The sequence below is a fragment of the Haliotis rufescens genome, unplaced genomic scaffold (assembly GCF_023055435.1).
Source record: "Haliotis rufescens isolate VD_foot unplaced genomic scaffold, xgHalRufe1.0.p SCAF_9, whole genome shotgun sequence".
Lineage (NCBI taxonomy): Eukaryota > Metazoa > Mollusca > Gastropoda > Lepetellida > Haliotidae > Haliotis > Haliotis rufescens.
This window is the reverse complement of record NW_025964383.1, coordinates 25,264,306-25,286,330: the sequence shown is the minus strand read 5'-3', so window position 1 is coordinate 25,286,330 and position 22,025 is coordinate 25,264,306. Positions and strand designations below refer to the sequence as shown.

At 41.3% G+C, this 22,025-nt stretch overlaps 1 protein-coding gene across 9 annotated transcripts in view; it reads left to right on the top strand.

Moving 5' to 3' along the window:
* LOC124128061 (zinc finger protein 8-like) overlaps positions 1-22,025 on the top strand; it is an 83,870-nt gene that overhangs the window by 18,558 nt on the left and 43,287 nt on the right. Inside the window, exon 2 of one of the 9 annotated variants that reach the window (XM_046491504.2) lies at positions 17,056-17,656. The exons of 6 other annotated variants lie outside the window; for them this stretch is intronic. In XM_046491504.2, the coding sequence (XP_046347460.1) occupies positions 17,056-17,429 (374 nt within the window). In that variant the 3' untranslated portion in view covers positions 17,430-17,656. Of the gene's footprint in view, positions 1-2,853; positions 4,174-14,440; positions 15,041-17,055; positions 17,657-22,025 lie in introns of those variants that run through there. 2 more of the 9 variants (XM_046491503.2, XM_046491489.2) reach the window with 2 other exon arrangements.

The window sequence follows — 22,025 nt, the reverse complement described above, 5'->3', positions numbered from 1 at the left end:
TTGAGACCACACTCTTACTGTCACTTGTTAATCTGCTTGGATATCGATGCCATTTATCATGGATGTGCAATAAACTTGACCAAAGCTACCAAGAGAATATTAGCCAATGAAAAGAAACCTTTGTATTAAGTGTGGGATGAATTATGAATTGAAAGGAATAATACTTATGTTTTTTAAGAAGATTGCAAGCATAATGGTTGTGCTTTTTGTGTTCATATATGATATATGTACCTGGCATAATGTTGGAGAATGTTAAGACATGTTCTAATCTTACCCTATTAAACAAAATGAATTCTGGTTCCAGGGATCAGCATGTTTGAAATGTTTTACTGATGATGGTTGGTTGGTAGATTTGTTGTTTAACGCCACACTCAGCAGTATTCCAGCTATATGACGGTGGTCTGTAAATAATCGAGTCTGGACCAGACAATCCAGTGATTGATATCATGAGCATCGATCCACGCAATTGGGATCGATGACATGCATCAACCAAGTCAGCGAGCCTGACCACCCGATCCCGTTAGTCACCTTTTACAACAAGCATAGTCACCCTTTTACGGCAAGCATGGGTTGCTGAAGACCTATTCTACCCCGGAATCTTCACGGTTCTTAGTTGACCCGAGGTTGATTTGTATATGAAACAGTGAATTATTGATGATGGTAAATAAGTGTTCATGGTTACAAAGAAAAGCAGGTTTTGCACATATTTGAAAAGTGCTTGAATCTAACCAAAAAGTACTTAATTCTGTCGTTTTATGATTGAAGTGCTCGAAAACTCCTGGAATTTCCTTGACAGTACTTGAAAAGTGCTGGAATGTAATAAAAACGTTCTAGATACAACAGAGTTGCTACTGAATATTATGTAGAGGGGAATGTCATGGTAACTGTCCATTCCTTAAGAATAATGGAGCCGCGGCCCATTATTTTTAAGGAATGGAAAGTTAAGAGGATATTCCCCAACTTAGAACACATCCCTGCTTTTTCACTTAGATAAAACATTGGAAAATATTTGAAAAATACACTAGAACTCTTTGAGAGCCTGTATTTAATCTTTGTGAGTCGCCCTTGTGTGATGCACAAGGAAGATGTTCCCTGCCGCTGTTGCACGTGCACCAAGCTCCGTCGCGAGCTGATATTTACAATGCATGGTTCATGATTCTTCATAATTTCGTGGGCTCCAAGACTAGCATTTTATCAATTGCTTGCACGTTGTAAATACATGCTGATGGGGATTATAGGAAATACAGAGCCCTGAACAGGGATATATGTGTTTCCTGATATATATTTTTCTTCTCAAAGGTCAATCTAATTGCTTTGAATATGAGCATTGTTTTAGGTAACCTGCTGTAACACTACATTGTCTACATATTATTTCTGGGGCGGTCGGGTAGCCTAGTGGTTAAAGCGTTCGCTCGTCACGCCGAAGACCCGGGTTCGATTCCCGACATGGGTACAGTGTGTGAAGCCCATTTCTGGTGTCCCCCGCCGTGATATTGCTGGAATATTGCTAAATGCGACGTAAAACCATACTCACTCACTCACATATTATTTCTGAGCTTTTAAGGATACTGTAAATATTTGAAAATATTTAATAGTTAATTTCACACAGTACTACATCTGTCGCCATAGCGGAGGTTGACAATTAGATGTCCTCAAATCATATGATGCAGGTTCGAACCCCACTGGCGACACGGCAAAATATTGAAATTATCCCCTTGTCAAAATGCATGAAAACATAGGTCCGGCTATTCCAAGTGTAAATTAATTGAAATGTTGGTTCAAGATTATGTATTACTGACAAACAACTGTCCATTCTTTTAAAATAATGGAACTTTTAAACAATAGAATGACATCACTGATGTGTTTTATTATCAAGTTTCAGTGTGTTATTTACTTCCTGTCACAAAATAAAAAAAGAAACGACAGTCTTTTGTTTATCAGGAGTTATGGCCATTAATTTCTTCATACATTGTTTTGCTGAATATAGTGTAAGAGTCACATTATCGTGAACAGCATTTGAGCCTCATGTTCCCTGAAAACAAAGCTAGGTCATGTATGTTATGTCAACCCCCCGGGCCTGTGTCAGAATCAGGGCGGAAAGTTAGCTTCATTGTTTTGTGTTGGTGTTAAGAGTTTATTGTTAAAACTCAGTAGTGCCCAACATACCTACTTGTGTGCTGTTGTGCATTCAGGATGTGCTGTTGGATGAATAAAAGTGGTCCTTGAAAACAAATGTTCTTCCTTTAAAGGGAATACCGCCGGTCCAGTCGTCTAAGGCGCCACGATTCGCTGTGCAGAATTGCGTCCCTTGGGCACGCCAGAAACCTATGATTGTGGGTTCGAATCCTGGTTCGCCCAAATTAGGTTTCTAGGTTTGTCAGCACCATACCCGTGCTGGTGGGTTTCACCGAAGTGGTAAACGTCTGAGACCTGCATCACTTCGGGCTTTCCTCCCACATTAAGCTGACACGCCGCGATATAACTGCAATACTGTTAAAAGCGGCATTAAACCCAACTCACTCACTCACTCACTCTTCCTTTAAAAGTGTTTAAAGGTGCATGAATTTAAGTCCAAAGATCTGTCGGAACCCTGTAGAGCCTCCAGTAAGATATCATCAGGAAGGCAGGGATTCCAGATTAACAGGATCCGGACAATCAAGGTTTCTCCCAAATGACTCTCTGAGACACACACCTATTTTAAGCATGGATGTGTCATTAAAACAGACAAAACATCACAAATTATTGCAAAGTTATCTACAGCCCAAACTATCTCATCGCAAATGAAGTGAATATGTACTGTGATTTTCTGAGGAATTGTGAACAGAAACTAGAGCCTCCTTTTCTTACTTTCAGATCTGTCTAGTAATGGAGGCTTGGTTGGAGTTGATCAGCCAAAGAATGATTTTCTTCACGGATTTGGCAAGCAGCTGAACACCCCAATCTCCATGTCTTCATTAGCAGGAGACCGTTCCCCTGCCAGTAGAAAGAGCATCCCCTTCTCCTTGGCCATGGCGTTTTCAGGGTTCAGTCCTAATGCTGGCACAGTGGCGGACGGAACAGGGAGCTATGCCTGCCCCTACTGTGACAAGATGTTTGCCGGGAAAGGGTCGCGCTGGAACCACATCCATGCCATACACAACAAAGTGTCTCATTCGTGTGTGTGCGGCAAGGTGTATCAGTACAGTGGGGGTCTGCAGCGGCATAAAAAGATTTGTTCGTCCTGGGCACTTCATCTCATGGAATCTCCATCGGCTTCAAATTTTGTGGGTTCTCAATCAGCTCCACATCTCATGGGTTCTCAGTCGGCTCCCAGTGTCACAGATTCTCCATCGGCTCCCAGTGTCACAGATTCTCCATCGGCTCCCGGTGTCACAGATTCTCCATCGGCTCCCGGTGTCACAGATTCTCCATCGGCTCCCTGTGTCATTGAGTCCAAGGATGTCAAATCTGAAAGTGACATGTGATAAGTGCCAGGAATACCAGAGGCCACAGGTGACAGGCATATAAGGTGCTGCCATTTGCACTGCAGAGTTGTGTCCCTTTGGCATGCCAGCAACCTGTGATCATGGATTCAGTTCTCAGATTCACTCCGATTCTCCAAGTTTCAGCCCACATGAAGCTGACATGCATGGTATTAAATGAAGTTTGGTTTGAAGCTTTGTTAAATCAAACTTATTCACTCATATCTCGGCCTGTTCATTAGTTGAGATTGCCAAGGTGTCTGGTAAATAACTCCTGAAGAGGCCTCATGGCAGCCATGGCCGATTGACATGGGGCCCTATATGGGAATGGACACAAGCCAATCTTGTGAGTCAGCAGGACTGCTTTCTATCGCTCCTCAAATCTAGTGATATTACATGAAATAATAATCTGTTGTGGAAATGTAGGATAACACCATTTTGTCTATTCCTGTCTATTTTGATATCTAGAATAATATTTTGAAATAAGTTTCTTGAAATATATAGAAATGTTACTAACATTATCAGAGTTAGAATAGAGCACGAGGAGTGCTTGACAAATATGTTCGACAAAAAGGAAAGTGCCAGTGAACATGAATCAGACTACCGTATTCGACGTAATAAGCGCCCGGCTCTAATAAGCGCCCACGGCGATATTTGCTAATATATTGGCGAGTGAATAATCCCAATTAGCACCCTTTCCGATTAATCAATGTACACAAGACTTATTTATTCGTGTATAATACGCACTCGTGTGTTATATTCACCCTTAATTATGGGCAATTAAATTCTCGAAAATATATCTTTCGTGCATAATATCATTTCAGGCTGTCGGCATAAACCACAAAATTTAAAGTCTTCCAACTGTTTTTTTCTCTCACCAAAATTATATTCTATTAAGAGCTCCCTATTTCTAATTTTGAGAGCGCCCTAGGCCCTTATTACGTCAAATACGGTATGTCATTTAGTCAGGCAGTGGCTCGTATGTCACATGATGGTGGGCAGTGTTGCAGAACCAGCTCATGCCATATCCAGCCGAACATCTGTTCAGCAATGGTGCTCAAACTGCCAGTACTGCTGCTTTCTGCCTGTGTATAGCTCAACTAGTTGTATGATAGTTGTGACAGTTGATGTTGAATAAAGGAGGTTGGCATTCTCAAAGATACCTGACTTTGCAGTGGATTCGTGACAGAGCTCCATATGGTCTGTGTATTTGCATAAGATACCCAGCATGAAGCACCAACTAATTCTGAGTTGTGTGGGTATTGCAACACCTGAACAATACAACTCTGTGTAATTGCACAATGAAGAACCCGTGAAGATTCCGGGGTAGAATAGGTCTTCAGCAACTCATGCTTGTCGTAAAAGGCGACTATGCTTGTCGTAAGAGGCGACTACCGGGATCAAGAGTCAGACTCACTGACTTGGTTGATGCATGTCATCGATCCAAATTGCATGGATCGATGCTCATGATATCAATCACTGGATTGTCTGGTCCAGACTCAATTATTTACAGACCGCCGTCATATAGCTGGAATATTGCTGAGTGTGGCGTAAAACAACAAACCAACCAATCAGCACAATGAAGCCTTTTCGCTTGCCAATCACTATTTCTTTACACATCTACTTTTAGTGATCAAATGCAGACCTCATATTTACACTCTTAGAACCCATATTCAGATTTTTGTCATTTGAAAAAATGGCCCTGAAATTCAAATTAAGTTCTGTGTTCACCCTGATTATGTTTCTAGGTTTGTCAGCACCATATCCGTGCTCGTGGGTTTCACCGAAGTGGTAAACCTCTGAGACCTGCATCACTTCGGGCTTACCTCCCACATTAAGCTGACACGCCGTGATATAACTGGAATAATGTTAAAAGCAGCGTTAAACCCAACTCACTCACTCACTCACTGTGTAATTAGGCATGAGATAATCACACCGATCCATGTCAATTTGTCACACAGTCATCAGTCTTTGTTATGCTGGTCAATATTTACTGTTAAAATCGTTTTCTTGTCCTTTGTGGTAAAGTTAATTATATGTTTTAATTGTGTGTCAGTAAATAATTTCTCTATGATTGTGCATAATAAACTATAGTTGCATCAGTTTTATTTGCACAAGATGCTCATTCAGCGGTAGAAACTAAAAGTTTTGTCCACTTGTCCTTATAATGATTACATGTAGCAATTCCCTTAAAAAGGGCTAATACTAGTCCCTATGATACCTTAACTATTGGGCAGCTTGGCAAGGACTATAGGACTAGTGACAATTTCTAACACTGACATTCAGAATGGCCAGTGAATGTCTGCCACAAAATGAACTGCAACAATAGCGCGACGTCATTATTATAGTGTGTCATCATAATTGTTGAGAATGGATAGGAGGTGTAGGTTATGTTATTGATTGTAAATACCGTATTAGACGTTATAAGCGCCCCTCTCTGATTAGCGCCAACAGCGATATTTGCTAATATATTGGCTAGTGAACAATCCCAATTAGCACCCCTTCCGATTGATCAATGTACACAAGACTTATTTATTTGTGTATAATACGCACTCGTGTTTTATATGCACCCTTAATTATAGGCAATTAAATTCTGGATAAATATATCTGTCATGTATAATACACACAGACTTTTATTTTGTATCATTTCAGGCTGTCAGCATAAACCACGAAATTTACAATCTTTCAACTCAGGTTTTTTTTCTCCAAAATATTATTCTAATAAGAGCCCCCTATTTCAAATTTTGAGAGTGCCCTGGGTGCTTATTATGTCGAATACGGTAACTGACAATTTAATGACAAGATTATCAAATGTCAGGCCTTAAAGTTGGACTAAAATGGTCGCCAATGCGACCTAAATTTCATTTTGTCTACTGTCTAAAATTCAGAGGTAGCCAAATGACTACCTTGAAAAATATCTTGTGGCGACTACATTCTATTGCTACACATATGTAGACACAAAAATAAACATGTCTGCTACTAATTGTACTCACAAATAATTCCTCCTAAAGTCAACAATGAACCAAAATACATAAATATTAATGTAATTAGTATTTTATTTTAGTTGATAGTTTATTGGATAAGCAAGGATATACCTATATAATCTAGTAACATAAATTGCATCATTGTTCGAGTCATAAATAACAAAACTCAAGTTCAGTTTCCACTTCCAAGACTAGTGCTATGACCTGTACATTTAATAGTTATTTGATAAAAGATCATTTCAAATGCTTTTGGCTACTTACAATATTGGCTTGACCTCTTAATTTTACCACTGGCTACCTGGAAAAAATATTTGTAGCCATATGGCTACTTGGTAAAAATTTAAACTTTGAGGCCTGAATGTGTTCCCGTATGTTAAGGTAGGTCTTCAGCACCCTGTGCTTGTCTTAAGAGGCGACTAACGGGATCGGGTGGTCAGGCTCGCTGACTTGGTTGATGCATGTCATCGTATCCCAGTTGCGTAGATTGATGCTCATGATGTCAATCACTGGATTGTCTGGTCCAGACTCGATTATTTACTGACTTCCGTCACATGACTGGAATATTGCTGAGTGAGGCGTTAAACAATAAACAAACAAACAAAACATATGTTAAGGTTAATTCTGCTTTTTGTATATTTGATACATGACAAGAGAAACCTTCATTGTGTAGAAAAAGATCCAGTTTTCTAATAAGAACTTAGTGTGTCACTGTACTTGTCAGTCATTTATACCCCTATGTCTTGTACCTGGTGGACAAGATGGAAGACCACACTTTTTTTTAATTTAAATTTTGAATATTTGCTGACCGACGAGCTTGGTTGGTCAAAATAAAAATAGCATGGTTTAGCTTGATATATTTTAATTTTATTTGGCATGAAGCTGTTTGTATCTTGTTTTAGCGGAGAGAAAATAATGCCCAAAATGCAGGATGTTTATCATTCTTTCTGTAACATAGTTCTTACAATGCATTGGATCATTGTTGTTTGATGGTCAGGAAAATAAACATAAATTTTTATCTATTTTGTTTTATTGACTGTTTGTCTTTTGGCTCACTTGGTCGAATTTGTGAACAGAAATATGAAGGGTTGCCTAAAGTACTTGTCATGAAATGTGCCATTTATTTAACTTACTGCATGTGGAGAAAGTCAGTGCCGGGATGAACACAATATTGATACTATGCAACTGATGATTGGGTCGCCGGGGAAACATAGCCAACTGATGATTGGCTCACCACGAAAACCTAGCCAACTGATGATTTGCTCACCACGAAAACATAGCCAACTGATGATTGGCTCACCACGAAAACATAGCCAACTGTTGATTGGCTCACCGGAAAAACATAGCCAACTTTTGGTTGGCTCACCAGAAAAACATAGCCAACTGATGATTGGCTCACCGGAAAAACAGCCAACTTTTGGTTAGCTCACCATGAAAACATAACCAACTGATGATTGGCTCACCACGAAAACATAGCCAACTGATGATTGGCTCACCATGAAAACATAGCCAACTGTTGATTGGCTCACCGGAAAAACATAGCCAACTGATGATTGGCTCACCACGAAAACATAGCCAACTGATGATTGGCTCACAACGAAAACATAGCCAACTGATGATTGGCTCACCACGAAATCATAGCCAACTGTTGATTGGATCACCACGAAAACATAGCCAACTGTTGACTGGATCACCACGAAAACAGCCAACTGATGATTGGCTCACCACGAAAACATAGCCAACTGATGTTTGGCTCACCACGAAAACATAGCCAACTGATGATTGGCTCACCATGAAAACATAGCCAACTGTTGATTGGCTCACCGGAAAAACATAGCCAACTGATGATTGGCTCACCACGAAAACATAGCCAACTGTTGATTGGATCACCACGAAAACATAGCCAACTGATGATTGGCTCACCATGAAAACATAGCCAACTGATGATTGGCTCACCATGAAAACATAGCCAACTGATGATTGGATCACCACGAAAACATAGCCAACTGTTGATTGGATCACCACGAAAACATAGCCAACTGTTGATTGGATCACCACAAAAACATAGCCAACTGATGATTGGCTCACCACGAAATCATAGCCAACTGTTGATTGGATCACCACGAAAACATAGCCAACTGTTGACTGGCTCACCACGAAAACATAGCCAACTGTTGATTGGATCACCAGGATATGTAACAAACTGATGATTGGGTCACCACGAAAACATAGCCAACTGTTGATTGGATCACCAGGATATGTAACAAACTGTTGACTGGCTCACCAGGAAAACATAGACAACTATTGACTGGCTCACCAGGATATGTAACAAACTGATGATTGGGTCATTGGGAAAAGATGAAATAGTGCTGACGCAGCATGAAGCAATAGTCCCCCCTCCTATTTTGTGGATGTAGTTTTATGTGGAACAAACTCATTAATGGTTAATCTGATAAGTCAACACATAAAATGATCTGATGTAAAACTGAGTTGCCTACATATTGGTTGGACTTTCATCCTTTGAACCAACATGCACGTCTTCAAAGGATACTAGCATTTTGCTTTGACAAGAATACCTGTACTTAGAAACTTAGAAATGTTGCTTTGCTGAGAAGACGCCACAATAAGAAACGATTAGGAATGAGGTCAAAATTTCTTGCCATGTCTCTATAACAAACAGGTCAAGTCTCCTTTACCAGTGTCAGATTAGGCTTGGACCGGTAATTCATGTGACCATCAGTCCCTGTGGATCGGCGAATAAAGTACCTTATAAATCTTTATTGTTTAACAACACTTTGGTGATACTGATATTAGTACATTTTTCCGAACAAAGTCAGCTTGTCTGTTACAAGCAGGGTTTCCCCTTGTCTATTTCTAGGTTAAATATCCATTTGTAGCGACTGCGTCTCGAAATATTAAATCAAAGAGAGAGAAAATTGTGACTGAAGTTTGTGTGAATGACATACAGATCTAACTAAGTTACTTCGGAGATGACATCTTTGCACTGAACATGAGGTTGAAAGAATTAAAACCAAATAATTTTCATGTTTTTTAATTTGTTGAAAGTTGGGACTGGCACAAATTAGGGTGACTGGTAATTTTTAGAGTAGCCAGTCCGCAAGGACTGATAGTTTCAAAAGGCAGCGGGAACACTGGATCTGTGTCATGTAGAAGGCATCCTTCAGACCTGTGGATTTTCTTCATTTTGTTCGTTTACCCATTAGTTCAGTATTTGTAGGGTTGTTCAATATTTCTTTTGGTTTGTTTTTGTTGGTTTGGATTCCTTGATGATTAATTTATAACATCAATGCCACAGAATACTAAGTCTCGATTGTCTGCCCAAACAGATTCCTTTGGGCATAAATGGCAAGAAAGTGATGAATATGATATGAATAGATCACTGAAAATCAGTGATGACACAGATGTTTGCGAAAAGGGTAAACATGTCCTTTTCTATCAGTAGCACCCGTCGCCCACCAATTTCATAAACAAGCAGTCTGTGCCAAAAACTTTTGAGATTACTAGCCTGAGCTTGGCTCTTTGCATCACTTTCTATGGGGGCACGGGTGGCCCAGTCGTCTAAGGCGCCGCGATTCGCTGTGCAGAGTTGCATCCCTTGACCTATGATTGTGGGTTCAAATCCCGGTTCACCCCAATTATGTTTTTAGGTTTGTCAGCACCATACCCGTGCTCGTGGGTTTCACCGAAGAGGTAAATGTCTGAGATCTTCATCACTTCGGGCTTTCCTCCCACATTAAACTGACACGCCGTGATATAACTGGAATACTGTTAAAAGCGGCGTAAAAACCCAACTCACTCACTCACCATCATTTTCTGTAGAATTTTATGTTATTATGTGGACTATTATCAGCTGAGCTAACTAGACTGGGGCTTAGGGTTAGTGGCTGGAAAAGTAATTAAATACCAATGACATATCTGGCCTGTGACAGTTTCAGACAAGTTGATGTTGTAAATGATGGATGGATCTTCAGTTTCCTCTCAGTGCATGAATGATTTCTACAGATGACTCACTCTGGAGAAGACTTGTACCAATGCTAGATGTTCTTCCTTTCAGGACATCGTGGTTATGGCAGTTATTATGAAGCTTGTTCACCCTATCAGTCCTGGAGAGGTCCGACTGATCAGATGCTCCCTGTGGATTCAGACCAGTCTTCCATTGATACAGATCAGTTGGTGTCCACAAGGAATTTGCCCGAACCCATTGGAGGACTATATTACTGCCCACATTGTGACAAGGCATTCACCAGCCAGGGCTCCAGGAGAAACCATATTGTGTCTGTGCACGGGAAGGTCACCTTCCCGTGTGTTTGTGGGAAGGTTTACAGCTACCAACCTGGGCTTATCAGGCACAGAAAGACTTGTCCATTTTGCACCTGAGATTTGGCTCCCTTTCAAGGAGGGCTGTACGTCATTTTTCAATAAACCGCCAGAGACAAAGCATTTTCTTTTCATGCAGTGTTTGAGAAAGAACAAAATGCCAGGCTCTCATCAGGACAGACAGAAACACTGCAGCTTATTGTGACAAATAAATCAACACTTAAATTTACTACAGGCCTTGAGACCCATACAAGATCTACTTGCCACGGGCCCACGGGCAGATGCTTATTTCGAACTCTGAACACTGGGTAGGTCACAATCCCAGTCTTTCAGGTATAGAGCCTGGGATCACGGCATGTCCTCCTCAAGTCCCTGGGTAGGTCACAGTCACAGTCTTACAGCTACAGAGTCCCGGATCAAGGCATGTCCTCCTCATGTCCCTGGGTAGGTCACAATCCCAGTCTTACAGCTACAGAGTCCCGGATCAAGGCATGTCCTCCTCATGTCCATTGGAAGGTCCCCATCCCCTGTGTGTCAGCTAATAGTGTGGAATCATCAGACTCAGAAACACTTGGTTATTATGCACTTAAGACTGGACTTCAGGTTCCGGGGTATATGCTCCTGACACAAGCATACAGATCTTCACAGGACAGGGCAGTAATCAATCTCTCTGCATGGAAAGGGTACTGCTGAACAAGCATGGCTTTTAGCATTATGGTAGGCATGTGGAAGACATGTCCAAGTTTGCTATATCAGTGACAAACATGTCCGATGCAATTCCGTGTTTTAACTTGATCACACATTCACATCCTTTTTCAGGTGAGCAATTGACTTTCCTTTGCATGTGTTTATGATGAGTTACTCTGGTTTGGCAGGATACGCTCACCTTCTTGTAACACCTTGTTTCATTCATGTCTGCTACTGATTCATAAACACATGCTTACGATATAGTCTGAGTCGTACAAAGGATTTCTGCATGATTTTGGAAAGAGGTTTGTCGATTTACTTATCATTTATTGGATAAATTCCAATGTGAAAACTTTGACCTTTGATGAAGGAATGGTGTATTTTATAGACTGTTTGTGAAAGGTGTTCGGCTACCAGCAGTCGTTAGTGTATATACCTCATACTACACTCCTCCTCATACTTCCTCCTTGGAAGGACAAGTTTCCCATTGTCATTCGGGCCTTGTGAAAAAATAATTTGTGCAGTCAATTTGAAAGATTGTGTTACACCATAAGGAAGAAGGACATCTCCATTACTGATCAGAAGTGGTAACATCATGTTTGGGGAAGATTGTTGTAATATTGGACTGCCTGAAGTTAGACTTTCAGTTACCTAATAATGAATTTAGAATATAGTATTCGACGTAATAAGCGCATTGCTCCAATAGTGTCTGAGTGAGTATGGTTTTACACCAATTTAGCAATATTCCAGCAATATCACGGCAAGGGACACCAGAAATGGGCTTCACACATTGTACCCATGTTGGGAATCGAACCCGGGTCTTCGGCGTGACGAGCGAACGCTTTAACCACTAGGCTACCCGACCCCCCCTGCTCTAATAAGTGCCCACGGCGATATTTGCTGATATATTGGCAAGTGAACAATCCCAATTAGCACCCCTTCCGATTGATGAATTTACACAAGACTTATCTACTTATCTATTCTTGTAAAATACACACTCGTGTGTTATATGCACCCTTATTTATGGGCAGTTAAATTCTGGAAAATATATCTGTCGTATATAAACAGTTCAGGCTGTCAGCATAATCCAAGAAATTTATCTTTCAACTCTGTTATTTTCCACCAAAATAATATTCTAATAAGAGACCCCTATTTCTAATTTTGAGAGCGCCCTGGGTGCTTATTACGTTGAATACGGTAATTCAGAATGACTGGACAGCCATGAGCCGGGTTGTTAGTCACAAGTATTATGTCAGTAACATGGGCTTTAGAAATACAAGTGGAAAATAAGGAAGTTAATAAGGTTCCCATGCAATCAATCATTTCGAGCCAAGGTTTTCATGACAAATATGTGTTTCAGGACCTGGTATTGTTGAAGTCTTGCGTATTGTTGAATACAAGGTGGTTGTCTTTGTTCCTTGTGAAGCTGTGTGAGGTCCCAAGATATGATCCCAAAGTGCAAAAACAATGATTCAGTCCTTTGGTTTTGAAGAGAACATGAATTCTGGATTAGTGACATATGTGATATTGATAGGTTACTGAGGTGAGATGTATAGGACTCTCCTGTCTCACTGGCTGAAGCTTTCCCTGGATTAGTGACATGTGTGATATTGATAGGTTACTGAGGTGAGATGTATAGGACTCTCCTGTCTCACTGGCTGAGAAATATGTGATATTGATAGGTTACTGAGGTGAGATGTATAGGACTCTCCTGTCTCACTGGCTGAGACATATGTGATATTGATAGGTTACTGAGGTGAGATGTATAGGACTCTCCTGTCTCACTGGCTGAGACATATGTGATATTGATAGGTTACTGAGGTGAGATGTATAGGACTCTCCTGTCTCACTGGCTGAGACATATGTGATATTGATAGGCTACTGAGGTGAGATGTATAGGACTCTCCTGTCTCAATGGCTGAAGCTTTCCCTGGATTAGTGACGTATGTGATATTGATAGGTTACTGAGGTGAGATGTATAGGACTCTCCTGTCTCAATGGCTGAAGCTTTCCCTGGATTAGTGACGTATGTGATATTGATAGGCTACTGAGGGAGAGATGTATAGGACTCTCCTGTCTCACTGGCTGAAGCTTTCCCTGGATTAGTGACGTATGTGATATTGATAGGTTACTGAGGTGAGATGTATAGGACTCTCCTGTCTCAATGGCTGAAGCTTTCCCTGGATTAGTGACGTATGTGATATTGATAGGTTACTGAGGTGAGATGTATAGGACTCTCCTGTCTCACTGGCTGAGACATATGTGATATTGATAGGCTACTGAGGTGAGATGTATAGGACTCTCCTGTCTCAATGGCTGAAGCTTTCCCTGGATTAGTGACGTATGTGATATTGATAGGTTACTGAGGTGAGATGTATAGGACTCTCCTGTCTCAATGGCTGAAGCTTTCCCTGGATTAGTGACGTATGTGATATTGATAGGCTACTGAGGTGAGATGTATAGGACTCTCCTGTCTCAATGGCTGAAGCTTTCCCTGGATTAGTGACGTATGTGATATTGATAGGCTACTGAGGTGAGATGTATAGGACTCTCCTGTCTCACTGGCTGAAGCTTTCCCTGGATTAGTGACATATGTGATATTGATAGGTTACTGAGGTGAGATGTATAGGACTCTCCTGTCTCAATGGCTGAAGCTTTCCCTGGATTAGTGACGTATGTGATATTGATAGGCTACTGAGGTGAGATGTATAGGACTCTCCTGTCTCACTGGCTGAAGCTTTCCCTAGATTAGTGACGTATGTGATATTGATAGGTTACTGAGGTGAGATGTCTAGGACTCTCCTGTCTCACTGGCTGAAGCTTTCCCTGGATTAGTGACGTATGTGATATTGATAGGTTACTGAGGTGAGATGTATAGGACTCTCCTGTCTCACTGGCTGAAGCTTTCCCTGGTTTTAGAATATCGATAATCCTCTCAAACATGAACTAGAACAAATCTTTTGTTTCTTTCAGGTTTTCAAGGTTGTGGCAACTTTTCGAGAAGCCCTCAGCCCATTCGCAATGTCAGCCAGTGGTATGGTACAAAAATGAGAAAAAGGAATGAAAACTCACTTTCATCAGAAAAGAATTTTGTCCAGTTTAATATTCCCAACCCTGGAATGTTCAGTTCGGGTCAAGTTGGTGGTTCTCGAGCAGGTTCTGAACTCACTGCTGGCTCTTACCCATGTGCAGAGTGTGGCAAAGTGTTTGCCAGTACGGGAGCGCGATGCAATCATGTGGCAGCTGTACACAATAAGAAAACCTATAACTGTGTGTGTGGGAAGTCCTATGCTTACAATACAGGCTTGTTGGCTCATAGGAAGAACTGTCCCGTTGTAGCCAATGCAGGATCTTGATCCATTTACGTGTCATTTCATCTTAAGGATGAGGTTTACGTTCTCAGTGATGTGTACAAATACGTGATCAAGGTCTTGTGCCTGGTAGATCATTGAACGAACTCAGGAAATTGCTGCCATGAACATCTTCTGTTCCTAATGTGTAAAAAAATACAAATCGCTTCAACCTACAGGAACTTGTATCTGTAATTCTATTAAACATTTGTGAAGAACTGTTTTTGAGATGCTTGTGATATTTCATCTACAGGGAGGGGGCACGGGTGGCCCAGTCATCTAAAGCGCCGCCATTCGTTATGCAAAGTTGCGGCATGCCAGAAATCTATGATTGTGGGTTCAAATCCTGGTTCGCCTCGATTATGTTTCTAGGTTTGTCAGCACCATACCCATGCTCATGGGTTTCACTGAAGTGGTAAACGTCTGAGACCTGCATCACTTCAGGCTTTCCTCCCACATTTAGCTGACATGCCGTGATATAACTGGAATACTGTTAAAAGCTGTGTTAAACCCAACTCACTCACTCACTCATTTACAGGGAGATGTTCAATATGTGATATTCTGGAAAGCCAAACGTAAGTCTTTGAAAGGCATTTAGAAGTGATACACATAAGGAAGAGAAATTATGGATGTCAACTTCTTTATTAAGAGGAACACAATGTTTCAGGGTATATACTTACTCCTTCATCAGGTGAATGATGAATGAGTAAGTATGTACTCCAAAATGTTGTGTTCATAATAAAGAAGTTGACATCCATAAATTCTCTTCCTTATAAGGCCATTAAATATTGATTATTAGATTTATCCCCAGCCACCACACAACACCGCTCCTCCCCTCATGGTATTGTACACAAGTAGCTACAGGTGAAGAAATTTGACGTTCACTTGGTTCTTTTCTTGATGAAATAAATGTCTGCCCAGAGAGCGGAACGTTGGTGGTTCGATCCCTGTCCGCGTCATACCAAAAGACATTAAAAGATGGTACTTGTTGTTACCCTGCCTGGTGCTCGTCATTAAATTGATAAAACTAGGACAGATGAGTGAGTGAGTGAGTATGGTTTTACGCCGCTTTTAGCAATATTCCAGCAATATCACGACAGGGGACACCAGAAATGGGCTTCACACATTGTACCCATGTCGGGAATCGAACCCGGGTCTTTGGCGTGACGAGCGAATGCTTTAACCACTTAGCTCCCCGACCGCCCCCTAGGACAGATGAGCTTTTGGGACTACTGATATGATCTCCTACAGAGTGTTTGTGAGATATTCACATAGCGAGTATCAAAATGTGAGTAAAAGATCTGATTGTTTATCAGACAGATATTCACGATAATTATCATTTCAAAACAATTGGTGACACGGGTGGCCTATTTGTCTAAGGAGCCACAATTTCCATGTGCAGAGTTGCATCCCTTGGGCACGCCAGAAACCAAAGATCTTGCATCATAATCCAGGTTGCACCGATTATGTTTCTAGGTTTGTCAGCACCATAACAGTGCTCATGGGTATTTACCGAAGTGGCAAACGTCTTGAGACCTGCATCACTTCACGCTGTGATATAACTGGGATACTGTTCAAAGCAATTTTAACTCAACCCACTCACTCTAAACAATTGTGTTGCAATGATGGCTCTGGTGATTGTTGAGACTTTCTGGGATCAAGCCTTCATTCCATAGATGTCAATACTGTGTTCTGATTAAACAATTCGTTTTGTATTTTATTGAAAAGTACTGTTGCATTGGAAAGTATGACAGACCTTGTAAAATACTTTAACAAGGAGTACTAGTATGTGCTTGTTTCTTCATAGGGTGGTTTAACCAAAGATATGTAGTTATGAAGGTCATAGATCACTTTCCCTGAATTATGTTTTCCAAATAAAGATGTAATGAATACATGCTCAGTTTGCTTTTTGTACTATATTGTAACTGCTTCAGAAGGAGGTGTTTTACAACAAAATGCACCACATTCAAATATAGATTATGCACTTAGGTTATTGTCAATAATTCCCTGGACTATTAACATAGCTCACTAGATTCTGGCTTTGTTGCCATCGTCTCAGACTGATGCAGCAGCACCATCTGTTGTGTCAGGGACGATGGGCAACTGATCTCTCCTCCTTCAGTGTTAAGTGACATGTTGAGGTTGATATTTGAAAATTTCAGTTTGTGAATACTTTTCTGAAATGGAATGGAACACTGGCCCTACACAATCTAGAGCTTGATCCCTTGTTCCTTGCAGATCCCGACGACACAAACGATTATTTCTCGCCTTCGGCCAGTCAGGGTCGTCTTCCATATCATGAAGTCGAAACTAAATCAGTGGACACAGGATTTGGACTCCAAACAGACTTTACCATGGCTAGGATCTCTCTGCCCCAAACCTTGGGTCCTTCTGTTGCCTCCAGGAGGGACAGAGCAGGAGGCAGTGGTAACTACTGGCCGTGTCCTGACTGCGGGAAGGTGTTCACCCACCCAAACACAAGGAAGCTGCACAAGGAGTCTGTGCATGAGATGGTCCGCTACTCCTGTATGTGTGGCAAGATCTACACCTTGAAGAAGACACTACAGTCCCATCAGAAGATTTGTACAATCTTCACAGCGTATATGGGATAGACGTTTTTGTGTGTGACGTATGGTTGTCTGTGGTTGGTGTATATTCTCGTTGCAGACAAGACTTGTTTTCGGTTTCACATTCATAGGTTTCTTCAGTTTGTTTGAAGCCACAGTACAGCTATATCACGATGATCCGTAAATAATGAAACACAGATTACACACTGATGAGCCTGACCATGATTTTGTTGCCTCTTACGTCAAATTACGGGCTGGGCACCTATTTGAACCAGGGCCCCGTTCCTCAAAGCGATCGTAGGACTATGATGATCGTAAACCTATGTTTAAGTATGGGACTTACGATCACCTTAGTGCTAAGATCGCTTTGAGGAACGGGGCCCACTTGCACAAAGCGATCTTAGCACTAAGATGATCGTAACTCCCATACTTCAACATAGGCTTACGATAGTCTTATGAACCTGGTCCCCAGGGTATGTTTCTAAAGCCCATTCATGGTGTTGCCTATCTCATGCAGTGGAAGTTTAATCATTTATTTGGTTTTGACAAATAATCATCTTGAGGTTCTAGATTAAGGTACAGTAAACTATGATTATAACAAACTCAAAGGGACCACTAATTGTAGTTCGTTATAACTGCAGTTTGTTATAAGCATATATACAGCTTATGGCCAGGACCAAACAATAACTTTGTTATATCCGACAGTTCGTTATAAACATAGTTTACTGTACATTCAAGTCATGTTAACCCGACAATCAGCTTTATCTGACACCAATGATGGGAACCGATTAAATCACTGCTATTTAGACCCGTTCATCCGACAGTCTCGCACTCCGACTCCGACACACCAAATTTGCAACGAATTACCGAAATCACTCATTAATAAGTCTCGTTAATCCGACACAGTGATCAGTGAACTCTGTGGTCATCTGCCCGCAAGTACACAGCCCTGTGTTTTGATGCCAGACGAGTCGGATGGAAGCTGCATATTACAATGGCTGCAGAGATAAACTTGCTCAACAATAGATAATTAATGCTTTAAATAAAGAAAACAGGATTAAACACATGCTTAGATTACCTCAATCTCATTAAAATCAGATACAACTTCTCGCTGTATCCAAGGACATCCAATTACAGGTCACGTGAGAACGACCTTTCGTGAAGTTTGACCGACCAATGAAATGACTAACAGGAAGTCGACATTAGCCACTGAGAAAGCAGCTTTCTTGAGCTTTGCGGCATCAGTTTCAAACTTATGACTTCCATTCCAGACTATGCTTTTTAAAGTATTTTGAATCAGTCATACAGTCCGTAACAGTTGTTTTGTGTTCAGAGGTTGCATGTTTAAAAAACATATTCCGCTGACAATGTAACATAACAATATGAATATTACATTTTTCATTTTTTTTGTGACGTGTTTGTATCGTTATCTATCGCGTAGTTGTCCGATTTGCGATCATGAATGCTGATACCACTAAATTTTGGTTATCCAACATAATCACATGCAACCAACAATGTCAGATTGACAGGACTTGACTGTATTTGAAAATTGGCATCATAGTTTACACCATTGAGGAGATTGAGGGAATTGTTTGACGCTGCAGTCGCCAGTATTCCACCAATATCAAACTGTGGACCCAGTCTGGGCCAAGTGAACCAGTGGTTGATAGCATGACCAACGTGAGTGGACAATGACAACCGGACAATCATCAGATCGCTATTTATGTTGGCTCTTACACCAAGCATGGGGGTCACGGGTGGCCAAGTCATCTAAGGCACCGTGATTGGCTGTGCAGAGTTGCGTCCCTTGGGCACGCCAGAAACCTATGATTGTGGGTTCGAACCCCGTTTTGCCCTGATTATGTTTCTAGGTTTGTCACCACCATACCCGTGGGTTTCACCGAAGTGGTAAACGTGGGAGACCTGCATCACTTCGGGCTTTCCTCCCACATTAAGCTGACACGCCGCGATATAACTGGAATACTGTTAAAAGTGGCATTAAACCCAACTCACTCACTCACTCACTCACTCACTCACTCACTCACTCACTCACTCACTCACTCACTCACTCACTCACTCACTCACTCACTCACTCACTCACTCATTCCACCAAGCTTGCGTACTCTGACCCATAACGTGTTCAGGTATTGTGTGTCATGAATGGAATCTCCATTGAACATAATTATGTAACTGTATGTAAATTATGACGAGGCAAGTAATAACCACGGAAAAGATATCTGGAAGGTTCATGACTAATGCATAGTAGCAATGTGTGTTGGCAGAATGAATATTCACAAGCACAGCGACACATGGCGACACATCATGCTTCGTAAGTCCAGGTTAACTCAGCATAATTAAACCTACACAGTCATACCACAGGACGGCATGACACGAATGCGATGCTATCTGAACTGTGGAGACTGGAGAGACTGTTATCAGACAAGGAACATTACCGTATTCGACATAATAAGCGCCCAGGGTGCTCTCAAAATTAAAAATAGATCGTAAATTTCGTGGTTTATGCTGACAGCCTGAAATATTTATATACGACAGATATATTTTTCCAGTTCCCATAATGCATATAACACACATATTATACACAAATAAATAAGTCTTGTGTACATTGAACAATCGGAAGGGGTGCTAATTGGGATTGTTCTCTAGCCAATATATTAGCAAATATCACCATGGGCGCTTATTACGGCGAATATGGTATTCTTACTGTCCTAACCGCCAGTATTGTGAACAAACATGGCTGTCAAAGTAGAAACAGGGACAGGTCTTTTTTTCAGTGTTCATACTTAAGCAGGGGCAGTGGGATGGCCGAGTGGTTCAAGCGTTTCCTTGTCATGTTGAAGAACACAGGTTTGATTTCCCACTTGGGTACAAATGTGTGAAGTCCATTTCAGGTGTCTCCTGTCGTGATATTGCTGGAATATTGTGAAAGTGATATAAAACCCCACTCACTCACTCACTCATGTAAAAACACAACACTCTGTGCTGAAGACATTTGCATTTAAAAGTCCGACCTTGGATCTTAGCATTATTTTCAGTAGGTTAATGTTAATAATTACCTGGACTATTGACATGTGAGCTCACTAAAAGAGGCGTAAAACCATACTCACTCATAATTTAGCATGAAATCCAGGGGTCCTTGTTGTAATGTTCAAATTGATAGATTTAGGGGCTCCTGGGATTCAAATTCTTCAGCAGAAAACGTCCAGGACCACAGGACTCCCCTGAGTGTCTGACTCTGCCCTCTCATTCTTTCATAGTTTAAATTCATAATATCCCCTAAATCAGATTGTGATTGTGTATTTGATATTTGTTTTCCAACATTACGTTCTTAGAAGCAAACCTCCTCCATGGTGTAGTGGATAGAGCATCTTCCTGGCGAGTGGAAGGTCTTTGGTTTGATCCCCGGCCACGTCATACCCAAAATATGACATTTAGATATGGTTATTGGGTCTTGTTGTTACCTTTCCTTGTGCTCGGCATAAGAATCTAAAGTGAGAACTGGTCGGCAGAGTCAGCACAGTTAAAGGGACCCGTGAAGATCCGGGGTAGAATAGGTCTTCAGCAACCCATGCGTGCCGAAAAAGGCGGCAATGCTTATCGTAAGAGGCGACTGACGGGATCGGGTGGTCAGGCTCGCTGACTTGGTTGATGCATGTCATCGATCCCAATTGCATAGATCGATGCTCATGATGTCAATCAGTGGATTGTCTGGTCCAGACTCGATTATTTAAAGACCGCCGTCATATAGCTTGAATATTGATGAGTGCGCTGTTAAACAACAAACAAACGAAAGTCCGAAGTCCAGACTTGTACAAGCAGCCACACACATACACATTCATGCATGTTGCTATGTAAGTGAAATAATCTTTGGGTTCATATTAAACCCCATTTCACCTCACCTCCCGGGAGCAAAAGACTTTGAATAAGGGACTGGCTGAATCTGCTTGTTTTTGTGTTGGGGACAGTCTGTGTCCTCAAGGTAAATGTTTATATGCAAGGAACAAGACAAGGCTTTTGTTGTTAAGTATTTTGTTTGTAATTTGGTCATCATAGTAGTTGTCAAGATCAGATCAAGTGCCAGTAATTGTTTGTGTTATTTTATTCACTGTACTTTTATAAGAGCAGATGTGTGCTCCTGACATATAGACTGTTTCTGTGATCTGGAATAAAGACACTGACTGGGGATCTTCTCTTGTGTTTTAACTCTACTCAGTGGCGTTATTGGTCGCCTTGGTTGGTTCGTTGGTTGGTTTGTTGTTTAACACCGCACTCAGCAATATTCCAGCTACATGATGGCGGTCTGTAAACAATCGAGTCTTGACCAGACAATCCAGTGATTAATATCATGAGCATCGATCCACGCAATTGGGATCAATGACATGCATCAACTAAGTCAGCGAGCCTGACCACACGATCCCGTTAGTCGCCTTTTACGACAATCATGGGTTGCTACCCCGGAATCTTCACGGGTCAGGGGCCTCGGTATGGAGGGTGTCAAACATGAACATATCCCAACAAGCGTCAGGTCTGAGTATGTGAACAATGTGATTAACAGTTGAAGAACATGTTGTTTGTGCCTATGTCAAACTGACTGGGTGCTTTTATGAAACTCTAAAAATTGGC